The sequence below is a fragment of the Sylvia atricapilla genome, chromosome 3, assembly GCF_009819655.1.
Source record: "Sylvia atricapilla isolate bSylAtr1 chromosome 3, bSylAtr1.pri, whole genome shotgun sequence".
Lineage (NCBI taxonomy): Eukaryota > Metazoa > Chordata > Aves > Passeriformes > Sylviidae > Sylvia > Sylvia atricapilla.
In genome coordinates, this window is record NC_089142.1 from 9,105,484 (window position 1) to 9,120,052 (window position 14,569).

Here is a 14,569-nt window from a genome sequence, read left to right on the forward strand (position 1 = left end):
TTTGTCACTTAGTCTCTCAGATTTAATGTAATGAAATTAGAAGTCTGGAAAGAAAAAAGTAGAAAAATTGAACGTGTCTGATGCCAAAGGGAAAATTTGGGCACTAAGAAATAGGGAATGTAGAAAATTTAAACTGGAACTTGGAAATCAAGTGCACTTGTCTCTACCCTGTTCTATAGCCCCTGTAGGTTGGGAGGGATGCATAGAAGATGTTAACAGAAGATTCTCTTGTACTAAGCAGGCACTATTGAACTAAGCTACCATGACATTAATTGTAACAAAAAATACAACAGTTTTTACAAAATGTTGGTTATTCACAAATTTTTACCATTTTGTTTTACAGAAACAGTTTGGTTACCCAGAAAAATAAGCTTTAGTTAGAGCAGATAATTGTAATTTACCGTACAGTTAAAATATCCTTACTTTTGCAATGTATATTTTCATGTGGAGTCATCTGACTTCACAAATTTCAGTTTATTTGTTTATAAAAAGCATTCTAAGACTTCTCTGTGGGTCTTAATTCTTACAAAGCACTTAGAAATTAACAGTTATAAGATTTTCTATTAACTATATTTACTTTTGTTGCCTCTTAATTATGCCAAACATTTGTTTAGAATTACAGGTGATACATAGGATGAAGTAGAAGAAAATGCATACAGTATGTTTTGACTTCACAACAGGAGCAAAACAGGGTTTTCTCACTTGTGTCCATTCTTTAGCTCTTATGTTGTCATAAAATTCCGTGGACTTGTTGATACCAAGCTATGACAGAGTTTGCTGGTACAAAAAACAAATGACATCTTAAACAGATGAAGAAGAAATTATTCAATATTTTAAATTTTTTTACATATCATATTATATGTATTTTACGTATAATTTTATATATCACATTATATGTAATTCATCTATTTTACATATCATATCATAGCATATCATATCATATGTAATTCTTAAATGAGCAAAGTGAATGGGCTAGCCCAGCAAGTCCTGCTGTGAGGAGAGGACAGCCCAAGCCAACACTGTCTGGTTTGTCCTGTGTGTTTTCTTGGAAATCTGCTCTGCACAGCTGTGGCAATAAAGCACAGAATACTTCCCTGATCCTTGTTGTTTTGCCTGCAGGTTTCTGCATACTGAGTAGAAGAAATTGTGTGATTAATGTGGCATTTCATGTCAAGGATAGACTGTAGATTACTGTTAAGTGCATCATTATATTATCTTTGAGAATTTTACTAGGTTTCACCTGACAGATAATAGCTTTTCCTCTGCCAACACAAGAGGGGCATAACAAACTAATACATGGGGTGACCTAATGTGTATCAAAAGAAGTGCTGCTTTTAGCAGAGAAGCAGCTCTTGCTTTTTGTAGGGTTTTTGAAGGATTTTTACATTAAACTTCCTAACTTGTTTTCTTTCCAGAGCTGAGTGTGTGGGTGCAGTGCTGTGCTTGGGTGCTCCATTGCTGAGCACCATTCACTGTGATGGCTCTGATGTTTGTTCATGGATTGTTTCATTGCTTCTGATCCCTGATTTGAAGTCTGAGTTCCCCATGGGCTCTGAAATGCATAACTGGTGTGGGATCTGTGCCTTGTGGTCTTTTTGGTGGTGGTTATTGTATTAACCATTTCTGCCATCTTGGTGATCAAGAACAGGTTGTGCAGCAAGAGCAAGTGCTTTCCAAAAACTTCCCTGCTCAAAAGCCAGTGAGAGACTCCAGCAACCACTGCTTCGGCAATAAAGCAGAGTGAACCAGTGGTTTATTTCTGAGGAAGTTTCACTTTCTGCTATTTTCTTCAGTGGACCAGAGTGTTTCTATTATGAGAAAGCCTGGGTGTAATTACTGTATTCACCTACTTGGAGTCTCCTCTGAAAAAAAACCTTCGAAATGGCTCCTGCTCCTTTCTGTTGGTCAGTGTCTGCCTTTTCACATCCTGACTGCTTTTCCCTCCTATTTTATTTCTCTTAGCAAAATGTCTCTCTGTATTAAGAGCAGGTGGCATGGTGTGACAGCCCTCTCCAGACCCTTGGCTCTGTGAGCTCAGAAGACATACACCTGAGAGCTTGAGTCTGCAACTAGCATTTCTTGTGTAATCAAAACTGGCTGATTTCAAAAGCATTGACCTCCTGTTGTTGGCATTAAAGGACTTAACTGCTCTGAAAATTGAGTTACTTCTTTGAATACTGGTTGTAAGTGGCTTCCAGATTTTAAGCGTGATTTTGTGTCCTCAGCACTGTTATTTACCAGTCCCTTAAAAAAGTAGTATTACCCACTCAAACTTCAAATTGTAGCTGAAAAATATATTTCAATTCATTCAGTAGAAGGCACTAGTGGAAAATATTACTGTGAGGGTGTTTTTAACTTTATCCAATTTACATACTTGTAGTGTTTTTATAAGGAAGCCATTTAAAGGTTTTACAAAAATCCTTTGCTGGTGTGGTTGAGTCTATTAAATTGTGCAGTGTTAAACAGCAACTTATTGTAAATTTAATGGTTTGGCTTTGTACTCTGTTCTCATTTTAATCAAAATAACTTTTAACTTTTACTGCAAATCCAAACCCAAGTTGACATAACCATTATGCAGTGAAGCTGTGAAGGTACTCAGTTGTCATTTTGTCATCTTGCTTTGGATTAACGTGATAAAAGCTCCATCAAAAGCCTGGATGTACAGGAATGTATGTGTTCTCTATAGGTAGCTTTATTCTTTTATATTTATATGGACCAGTGATCATGGAAAGTGAATCATATTCATTGGGAATTCTTCCTAAACAAAGTACCTTGGTCAATACCATGCTTTTACAAAATGATTATTTAATATTCTTTACTTTGAGAACTCACTTTTCCTGTAAAATAAGTAGTTTATCTTCCCTCTGTGTTCTAAAATTTACTGTGCAGGTCATAACATTCCTGAAGTTAATGGACTGATTGCTCTAGATACCAAAATATATAAACAGTGTCAAAAGGGAAACTCCTGAAGTCCCTGCACCTTCCTCCTGTGGTGTGTGTTGAAACAATCAAGGGCAGAACATTCTGGGCTGGTTTGTTCTCTGGACACATGCTCAGGCCATGCACCATTTCATTTTCTCTATGATATATATACACTGCGAGACAAGGGAGTAGGAGCTGCCTTGGCACCCACATAAGTGATGTGAAGAGTTTGCAGATAATGTTAGCCTTTGGTTCTTAACAAAATGTGGAACTTCAAAGACACTGCATCAGGTTGTAGGCCCTTGAACCATTCAGGGCTTGAGCCCAGTGAAATGTAGAGTTAAAAATTAATGATGAAATAGTTATTCAATAGAAGCAGCTGCCTTGGTGACTAACCAAAAGAGCATCTATGCCTTGAATTGGGAACTTTAGTGTATGTGCCGTCCTGAGTGTTAAAATCTCCCAGTTTAATAGCATAATAAGTGAACAACTGGTAAATAAATTGACTACCATGGTACAAATACTGTTGATTGTCACAATCATCAGTAGTGGCAATTCCAGTATAATTTAAGAGTACTTGTATTATTTTTAGTGGATTGACCAAAGCAGAGCCGAGGATAGTCAACTCCTGGACATGAGGTGTGTTTGTCTTCATTGGAGTCACCAGCCAACTTTCTGTAGTCCCTGGATCCACTCGAGTCACTGTTCCCAGTGTCTCTGCTTGCTCAGCTCCCTGTTTTTCCATGTGCTTAACAGATAAATATTACTGGATTTTGAATTGGGGATAGTTTAAACTAGGTGAATCTGAATTTTATTCTCTAATACTTTTAATATTTGTGCATTATATCTAAACTTACATCTATGTATGGATATACTTTTTATTATATAAATAAATATAAGTATTGTAATAATTTTTGTATTTTGACTGATGGTTTTTAATGGTTATCATTAATTATGAGAAGGGTGTCCATAAATAAGATCATTAACCTTTGCATATTATTTAATGATATTTATGTTTCATTCATAGTCATGACAATACATGATGCTTATGACAGGCAATGTCCTCCATATTCAGAATGACTGGTTTAATAATAATTCTGAAGATTTTAACTTGAATATAACTATGTGCCATCTACTTGATTTCACCTAGTGTAAATTGTGCATAGGTAAGATCCAGGCTTTTGAAAAGTTTAAAAAAAAAAAATCAGCTGATGCTGAGCATTTGAATCTTATTAATTTCTTTAATTTTACCTGAATATTTCTACTTCACTTATTTCAAAACACAAATATGACATACTTTTTTATCATTATATGTGTCATACCTACACTTCTGTTTCAAAGTAGTTGAACTAAATCTTTTAACCAATTCTGCAGCCAAATGCACATTTCAAGATCCTGGTTTGGGAATCCAGCAGTAAATTAAGAAATACTGGATAAATGTTTGAAAAATATGAATTTTACATTTTTCTGTTATTGTCTGCAAAAGGTTTAAAAAAGAAATTACATAAAATTATCCTCCATCTTTTAAATTTGTGGGCCATTACAAAATGCAGGAATGTACAGGACAGGCTAACAGCTTTCTTGGTTTGTGCTTTTTCTGCCAAGGTTTAGCAGCTTTCCCTGTGGTTAGAACAGCCATCCAAGCAACTAATCCTATATCTATAAACTGCAATGTCAAAGGATTAAAGTGTGCCTGGGAATGCAGGTCAAATCTGCTTTAGATCACAACAGTTTGGGTTCAGCTCCTAGCTGAAATATCACAAAACTACCATGTAATTTAGTAAAAGTTTTGCATTCCTGTACTTCAGCTGCTGGTTGCCTTTAATAAAAAGAGGCCCAGGATTGATTTCCCTGAGAAAGTATTTTTCTTTGTCTCAAACCAAAGTAGTATCAGCTGGAAAGTAGAAGGATTTCTTAAAATAGTTCTGTATTTTATATAAATAACTCTTTCAAAGTCTGCTTTTAAAATGCTGTAAGAAGCACAGTTTCTGATGATGGATGTGTGACACAGAGGTTTCCCTGCTCTCTCTCTGTCTGCCTGAACACAGTGACTTAAGGGACAGGGGGAAATGGTGGCAAGTTCCTGCCTGGCACAGCCATTGTGTCTCCTCTGGGACTTCTCCACCTCTCCACATGGCCCAGAATGACAGGTGTGAGGCTCTGCAAGGACAGTAACCAGAACAATGGCTCACCTGGCTTGGAGGTGTTGCTGAGGTTGTCAGTCTACAACCTGCTTCCATAAAAACTGCTTCCATAAAAAAAAAAAATGAGTCATTTTCATAGGAGACTCTTCCTGAAGGAAACAGAAGGACACGCTTCTTACAGAAGCCTACTGCCTCCCTGAGCTGGGTTAAAGATGTGAAGAGAAAGCTTCCCATCTTCCCACCCTGGTACAGCTCTTGGATTTTTATCCATTATTGATTCTTCAGGTAGACAACAATGAAATTGCCACAAGCAGTCCAAGGAGAATAAAGAGAGACTTCAGGGCCTTGGGATAACTGATTGAGGAATCAAAAGCAGAGATGGTATTCTCTGTCTTTTCCGCTGTAGGGAATGATGAGGGAAGAAACAGGAAGAGCCAGCAGATCAATACCTGACTCTGACCAGTTGTTCTCTGAGTCATCCAGACATGGACAGGGAGCAGAATGAAGCCCCCATAATCTGAGGGGAAATGGTTGGTGACCTGCTCCACAGCACTGACACACAGTTGTCAGTGGCCAGCAGGGTGAGAGCAGTGATTGTCACCTTGTACTGGGCAATGTTGAGGCCATGCCTCAAGTGCTGTGTTCCCTTCTGGGCCCCTCATGACAAGAAAGACATTGAGGCATTTGGAGTTTGTCCAGAGAAGGACAAGAGAGCTGGGGAGGGCTCTGGAGGATAAGTCTGATAAGGAGTGGCTGAAGGAGAGTGGAGAAAAGGAGTTTCAGGGGGACCATATTACTGTAGAACTACCTGGAAGAAGGTTGTAGCCAGGTGGGGATCAGTCTCTTCTTCTGAGGAACAAGCAATAAGACAAGAGGAAACAGCTTGAAGTTGTGCCAGGGGAGGTGTAGATTGAACATTAGGAAAAAATGCTTCACAGAAAGTCAAGCACTGAATAGGGTGCCTAAGGGAAGTGGTTGATTCACCATCCCTGGAGGTATTTAAATGATGTGTAGATGTAGCACCTGGGAACATGGTTTATTTGTGAATGTTGCAGTGCTAGATTAACAGTTGGACTCAGTGGTCTTAAAGACCTCCATCCTAAAAGGTTCTGTGATTCTATTGTGTTTCCTGAATGTTTGCTGTTTGTTCTGTTACAACGCCCAGATTTTGTAAGCATCTCTTGGTGGCATTCCCTGCCTTCCATTGGAGGGCTGCTGGGACCAGGAGTGCTGCACACAGTTGTAGTAGCATACATTAGCTGTGTCTCATCTGGCAGTAAAGAAAATTTTCTTAAAATACACTTCACAAAAATAATAATCTAATTTTCAGAACATGTAGAATGATGTGCACTAAGCAGACATGTAACTACATTTATTGATTTTGAGACACCAAGAAAGCCCAGCTGTTTATACTTTATTATCTGCCAATGCAATATCCAGATCCTCTCTTAATTTTTTGTGATTGATACTTCTGTTAGGTAGGGCTGTGTCTCTTTGAGGGTTATTCCTATATGAGTAATTGCAATATATTTTTACTTCCAGAAAAAAAGTTGCAGTTATTCTTTTAGAATATTTGCTTGATGTTAGCATTGAAATATAACTAAGAGTAGGTGCATTCACTCACTTTTGATTAGTATGGGTGGGTGTGATTTTAATTAATTTCTTTGTAATTTAAGGCTATAGTGTATTATTATAACATAAAATAATTACCACTTTCAGAATGTCTATTTTTTTATAAGATAAAAAAGCAATTTTTTACCAGTGTACACACTGTAGTGAAGAGGCTGTATTCTTCTTGTTCTGACCAAGTTTATCTCTATTGAGCTGCAAATTGAAAACCCTGTGTGTTGTCAATTTTTAAAGCTGCCGTCAGAGCAGCTGATATTTTTAAATTTGGTTGGTTGGTTGGTTTACTTAGAGAAAATAGCTTACCAGGTGAAATGAAAAGCGGTGTACTCTTCCTGACATTAAAAGCCCGCCGGGACTGAGCGGAGGGTTCCTGCCTGCTGCCCTCTGCTGGGGTTAGTCCTGCTGGTGCGTCCCGGTTCTTCATGATCTCCAAAGGCCACTCACCTCCAGAGTTCTTCTGTGCCTTACATTAAAACAGAATTCCATGTACTTACTTGCTTTACATTTTAAAAAATTGAGTCTGGGCGCACCACGCAGTCTGATGGGTGATGTGCCTGGGAACTCAATTTCGTTGTGATGGAGCCTCATTTAAGGGCTGTCTGGGGGCTGGGCTGTGGTGCTGTGGCCTTGCTGACCGTGGTTGTCATGCTCCGGCAGGTCCTGCGCTCCGTGCTGCTGTTCCCCACCATCGAGCGCATGGCTCAGTCCCCGCAGGGGAAGCTCATGACCCCGCTGCTGTGCAAGCTCCGCTACGCTCTGTACATGCCCGTGTACCTGCTGTCCTTCCTGCCCGAGGGGGTCAAGGCCTCCCTGGTGAGGTTTGCGCTGCGGGGGATGAAGACCTGTGACGAGTCTTCAATAACAACCTCCATAAATCTCTTCAGTGTGGACTGCATTGGTGAGCACGTTTTCTGTGTTAAACCATCTTCTGTGTTTTTCTCATTTAGTAAATGTTGATTTAGTTCTTAATATTAAAGCATGAGTTTTGAAGAATAGCACGTCTAGTCTTTTCTAAAATTACAACCACGGGTACAGGAAAATCTTATATTAGTAAATAAAAAAGAAAATCTTAAAGGTAAAATAACAAAATATTTTCCCAAAGAATATATATTTCTTAAGCAAACTGACCTACACTACTGACGTGATTTCTCATGTGATTAAAACACTCTTTTTACAATCTACTTTATGTGACTTATGTCTGCTTACTTTTTGCATTTCATTCATACTGGATGGTGAATGTAAATCAGTAATCAGTTTCACAAAGGGTTCTTTGCATCTGGTTTTTTTAAGCTGTTTTAGCCAGCAGTATAGATTTTGTCATCTGAATTGAAATATTGGTAAATTCAGAAAAGGACCTTCAGCCTGCAAAGACACATAGAAGTTACTTTATGCACTGAATTTCAGCACTTTTTTGGGCATAAAGAGAAAGATTAATGTTCCTCCAGTGCATATCGTACACATACTTTACACATTCTAGCAAGAGAAACAACTTTAAGAAGCAGAATAATTTCAGATAAATTATGTTAAGTTTAGAATGAAAACCAGAACGTGAACTGTGCTATACTCCAGGTATTTTGGTAAGTTAACAGTTTTAAACAATTTGGAATGGAATTGACGTGCTAACACAGTAATAGTAGCAAGAAGGAAGTTTTGATTGCATTAATAGTAGTAAAAACACATTCCTACATTTCCAGTTGGGCTCTGTCTTCTATCAGTTAAGTTTTACTTACTAATCATCCAACCAGATGTGCCAGAGTAACTGGGATTGCAGTGAGGGGCTGTAGCTTTCATGGATCTGTGGGTGTGTTGCTCTGCGTGGGAGGCTCGCTGTAGAACTGCACACACACCAAAAGCAGGGCAGGCACTGGGGGTTTGTGCTGCCAGTCTGGACAGCCCCACTTCTGTTGTACAAACTGGACATAATGACAGCCACTCCCTTGCAGTGCCCTGTGCTTGACAAAATCAGGCTCCTGATTGATAATACACATTTCTGATTGAACTCCTACAGTTTATTTCTTGAGTTCCTATTAATTGATGTCAGTTTCCTGGTGACCAAGGAGAAAGCAAGCACACAATCATACCTACATGAGGTGTTCAGATGTCTTCCTTTTTGATAGTTTTGTCTCAGAAAAAGGTATGTGGAGGTCTGTGAGGTCACGTCTCCACAAGCCAGGAATCCTTCTCTGGTCCCCATAGATAAACTTCCACCTCTGAAAAACAGGTTATACACAGCCAGGGTTGTATTGGAAATGGTCCTTGGCCTGTGTTAACCTCCAAAAAAGCATGGCCAGCCATTGTTTGTATGTGTTGTTTGGCCCAGGCCACAGCAGCATCGGGAATAATTTAGTAGAACAGATTTTGTGTTCTGCTGTTGGAGGCTGACCCTCCAAGCTCTTTAGTCCCCAGGTGAATGAGCCTGGTTGATGTGTGTCTGTCAGCCTGTTGTAATTTCCTGTGTGTGCCAGTGTCTGACCTGTGTCCTAGCTGTAAGGTAAACTGAGGCAAGAAACCAGGCTGAAGGCTCTTCACTCATAGGATGTGGTCTCTGCCTATGTTCAGTTTATTGCCTGAATTAATTCTACTCAAAGGAAAACCCCTGGGAGCCAACGTCTTGTAAAACTTGCATAAATAGGCCTTACTGATGCAACTAGTTCCTTTGGGTTTGTGATAGCATCTCTCTCAAGCAGAATTCCCCTTTGGTTTGCATCTTTGGAAACTGATGATATTTTACAGCCCAGTGACTAAGGACCACCTGCGTGTATTAATAATCTTTGAGCATCCGGATATTGCCTGTTAACCTTCTCTTTTTATTGTTTGAGGACAATAGAAAATGTTACCATTCAGCAAAAATTTGCTAAATCTAGCACAACAACTGAGTCTGTGTTATGAGAATGCTCATCTGTGAGTTACTGAAGCCTCTGAATTTGTGGTAGATGCTTTTCTGGACATTTCCCTTAATAAATTGCTAGATGTGGTTCACAAACATTCAGCAAATGAAGTTGTTTCTTCTCTCCAGGAAGGTTGCATGTCAACTCATTAAAAATATACATATTGCCTTTGGCATGTACCTCTGTTGCATTACTGTAATTGTAATAAAAGCTGTGATTAAGGGCAGAAAAGATGGTAAAAGTTTCCTTAAATCTAATACGTCCGTTAAAACAAACGAACCTGCCAGGGATTTGTTACCACATCCAAAGCTTAGTCACAACAATGTTTTCTCTCCTCTGAAAGGAAATGAGATTTGAAAACTTAATTAGAGCAGAACTGTAAGACCAAGTCAATGAGGCTTCTCTCATTGACACTAAGAGTGAAAAGCTCCATTGAGTTGCTGCAGGATCAGACTGGCTGAAACAATCAGTGAAGGAAGAATTACATTACCTATCTGTCCCACCATTCCAAATTATGTTTGTTCCTGCTTCTTATCCAAACACATCTTTCTGTTGTCCCAACTTCATAGTTGATGATATATAGAAGCCCCAGTTACACAGCAAGGGAAATTGTGATGACACTGTCCAGAAAGGGAACATAATAGAATGTCTTGTCCTGAAGAGGAAACAGTACAGAAGGAGAAGAGACAGCAGGGACTGTAAAGAAGATGGATTGTAAGGAAGAATGGGAACATACAGTGTATGAATAATAGAGGACATATAAGAAATAAGCCAAAGGGGCTAAAGGGACTTTGCTTACCTGGGTTAACTTCTAGCAAAGGTATCTTAGGGCAGAAAAAGCATTACAATGAACAAACAAGCTTTTGGGTACTTGTATTTATGAATTTAGGAGATGAATAGACAGAAATATTGAACATTAGTGACCCTGACTTATCTGATACATTGTCACTCTGTTTATTCAGGCTAGCAAAACAAGGTTACCCCTGTCTAGTACAGCAGTGATGGTTCTACAAATCATGTACAGCCCTGCAGTGCTGGAATACTTTGGCACTCCAGTGCCCTGAAATTTGCAAACATTTTTTTGGTGACAGATGCCAGTAGCAGACTTAGGGTGACAGTAAACCATTGTATCTACATGGAACAGGATTTATTGTCCAGCCATTCGACTGGCAAACTTCCTCCATTTGTTTCTGTAAAATTTCCACAAAAGCACAGACATTACATAATGGGTAAACACTGCACAGCTTTTTCGAGAGGCGGGCTCAGAGGTCAGAGGTTAATGTCTGGATGACAGGGAAGATACAGATAAGCACAATAGCAAGAAAAACCTTCAGCTGGCCCAGATGAGGTGGGTCCTTTGTGATCTTGAACCTGTGACTTCTCTGGAGGAATCTCCCTGTTTGTTTAACCTGGTCGGGGAGCAGGGGATCACTGCAGCCCGGGGCAGGGGGAGGTCTGCTTTGTACTCTTGGGGCAGGTTGGAAAGGAGGGGTCTCAGAAGCCTGAAACAAGGCTTTCAGATTCATTTAGGCTGTCACATGAGTGAAAACTGGAAACAAGAGATGACTAGTTAATTTAAGCATCCAAGAGAAATTGTAAAATGAAGAATTAAGATAAAACTCCAGAGCTGTGATTCAAATTTTATCTTGTTCCAAGTGTGGAGACGTTCAGATTTCATGTGGAGTGTTTACATTTCCCTTGTTTTACAGAGGAAAAAGGGGCTATGGCAGTTTCAGGCACTCCACAGTACTGTATAGGAAGTGAGTCCCAGCTCAGGTATTGAGGCTTGTCTCCCAGCAGTAGCTGGTTCTCCCTGTCAGATGTACAGGATGACAAAATTAAATCCCTGAGGTGCCGGAAAGTAAAAGGTTTTATTGTGGGATAAATTTTGCACAACTATCAAATACCATCTGGGAGATAAATTTACATCAAAAGTCAGTGAAATGTACGATTCCAGTTGCTAGGAAAATGGAGCAGAAGCTTTTACATTGACTCAAGTTATTTTAAAAGTTTATCTCCAGGAAGCCAACTAGGAGGCTGCATTCTGGGTTTGAATTATCCAAGCCTTAGGAGCTACCATGGTTTGAGATCTGTTTCTACTCCAATTATTTTTATTTATCAGAGAATTTAAGTGTGACATTATGAGTGGCCTTCATATGATCACTGTGGATATCATTCTGTCAGAGTAGATGGCATTAAAGCAGGAAAGCCAAGTCACACCCTGCAATGACTGATGCAATTTACTGATCACGGAGGGTCTCTCTACTAGAAACCAAAAGCAGAGGAGATAAATGCCACTCAGAATATACTGACTGTTCCTTTTGCCTCAGATATTAGAAAACAATGTGTTCCAAATTTTCTATGCAGCTTTTGTCCTTGCTGCTAGGACAGTCAGATCACCTCATACTTTGGCTGCATTAGAATTTACAGCTGCTGATTTCTAGTGAGAGTCCTGTTGTTTGTTTCCTGCCTTCTTTGAAAACTCATTTTACATTTCCACCTCAATTTCCTGACAAGTAAGATGGGAAATTTTTTGGAGTTCTTTTTCTGGGACTGAAGTGCTGTGGAAATACCCATCTAACAAAAATATTTGGGTAAGGACAGTGCATCATGTTGTGTTCGTGGAACTCAGTAGCACCTCCACATATTCTGCTTGTATTTTTCAGAGATAAAAAACAGTGTTCAAGGTATTAGGTAGCACTTTATAAAAATCTTCACATGAAATGGTGAAATAAGAGGTTTTGCCCCTGAAAAAATATTTTTTAAAGCTGTATAATTGCACAGCCAAAATTTAGTTTTCTTTCTTGCTTTGCTTTTTAAATTAAAATGCAGCAGAAGTTATGATGAGCAGATGTAAATTAAGCACAGAAGGCATAGTTCTTTTGATTTTTATTTTATTTTATGGAACAAAATCAAAAGAGCTCTGCCTTCTATGCTGAATGGAACAAAACCTGTCCATTGTGGCATGGACAGCCAAGGGGGATATGCACATTTTGTACTCATCTAGGTTTTATTATTTCAAATGCTGTACTAGCATGTTTGAAAAAGAACTCAGTGTTCAAGACAAGGGATGAGTTATTGGCCAGCATCACATAGCTGGTCAGCAGCAGAACTGGACATACACCTTCATGCCAGGGCAGCAGTTGATCTACTGAACCTGCCTAGCCACTAGTTTAACCTAAAAAATATATATCTGTATGTTAGTCATGAGCAGCTTCCCCAAACCACACTGGCCAGATAGGCTGGTGCATGCAGTGCATTTTAAAATAGAGAAACTTAAAGGATTTCAGGTAGCACCTATGCAATCTCACACCTATATCTTTCATTCTGGGCAAGAGAAAAAAAGCTTTTCCTACACTCTGGGCACTGGGTAACTGTGCAGATCTTTGAACCCAGACCAGAACATTTTCAAGTTGGTTTTCCAGGCTGATGGAAATCCAAGCCTTGGTAGTAAAAAGTGATTACTTTGTTTATTCTGATGAATGTACGTTTAGGTAACTTCTGGCTACAGAATGCAGAAACCATTTCAAGGATATTTTATATTTAAATATGCATAGATTTTCAGACATGATGGATAGCCAGACAAAATTTCATGGTGAACAGAAATTACTGATATGGTACATAAATTCCATCTGCATAAACTAAAGCACATTACATCTGTGCAACGTAGTGCAGTATATCACAGGTGGGCAGAAACACTGGAGCTCAGCAGGTCTCCTCTCTTCCTATGTGCATTCTTTGATGCTCAATGGGACAGAAAGAGGTCAAAAATTATACAGCAGATAGCCTCTCCCTCTCACTAAGGCTTCAGGAGAAGTCTGTCCTGAAATCAGGTAACTCCACAGCTGTCTCCTCCAAGGTATTTTTTGCCTCTCTGAACTTGCTCTGCCAGAAGGCTGCTTTAGGTAGCTCAGCAGCCTGGCCCAGCATGTGAAATCCTCCGGTGCTGCAGCTTTTCTCAGCAGCCTCCTGTGTGCTGTCACAGTTGAGTCCTGTCCACTTCTGACATTTTAAGTGATGATCGTAATATGTATTTCTGCAAAGTGTTTAAGAGCGTGTTTCCTTACCTGTGGAAACACAGTAATATTTTATCACCTGCTTTGCAGGAAAAGGGGCCAAAGAATAACAGTCTTTAATATTTTCATGTTTCCTTTGCTACTGTTTATTTTCCTGTGTGATGCCTGACTAAAATGTTTGTTTAATGTAGTCGGACAACTCACCTTAACCAAGGCAGCACTTAAGCTGATGGAAAAACCTCACATCTGCTCTATTCTTTCTGTGAGTGAATAAACTTTTCCTTACTTCAGAGTAGGATGCTCATATTAAATTACTGAAGGAAGGCAGTGACTTTTATGTATTTATAGTCCTATTTATTTGTTGAAGTCAATCTGCTTCATAATTTACCCCATTTCCAAAAGAAAGAAAGATGTTTAATGAGGACTTTTATTACTTGCAAAAGCTTTTCCTTTCCTGTGAAAGCCTTATGAAAATAATGGTAATAATGTGGAAATTTCTCATTTGGTCTATTTCTGTTAATTATTCCTCTTTTTCTTCTTGGGGGGAAAACCCAACATAAAAAACTCCCATCATAAATATTACTCATAAGGCGTGAATGTTTTGATAGTGGAACTGCTGATCATTTCCATGAAATGTGAGGCACAGTTGGGATTTGGTTGGGGAAGGGGAGACTGTTTATTCACCCCTGGTGAGGTTTCATCCCCAGGGACATGATTTACGCCCACAAATTTGCAGTGAGTCTAATGATGTGTTGCAAATGGCATGAAAAAGGAAGAGGTAACATCAACAAAGCAGAAAGGATTTTGAAAATAAGTATGTGCCAGTCAAGTGCTACCAGCTACAGTTGCTTTGTGTTAAACTATGCCAGACAGTCATCTGCAAACTGGCACTTCATTTTTCCTGGGCAATACAAATCCCCCTGAATTCAGGGGAAGGACTCCCTTCTGCAGTAGGCTCATGCCTTTTGAA

The 14,569-nt window shown here is 39.3% G+C and overlaps 1 protein-coding gene across 1 annotated transcript in view; it reads left to right on the plus strand.

Annotated features, from left to right (window-relative positions):
* The window catches only part of LDAH (lipid droplet associated hydrolase), a 111,406-nt gene that overhangs the window by 65,438 nt on the left and 31,399 nt on the right, over positions 1 to 14,569 (plus strand). The window contains exon 5 of the mRNA XM_066314732.1: positions 7,353 to 7,593. Coding sequence (XP_066170829.1) covers positions 7,353 to 7,593 — 241 coding nt within the window. The remainder of the gene's footprint in view (positions 1 to 7,352; positions 7,594 to 14,569) is intronic.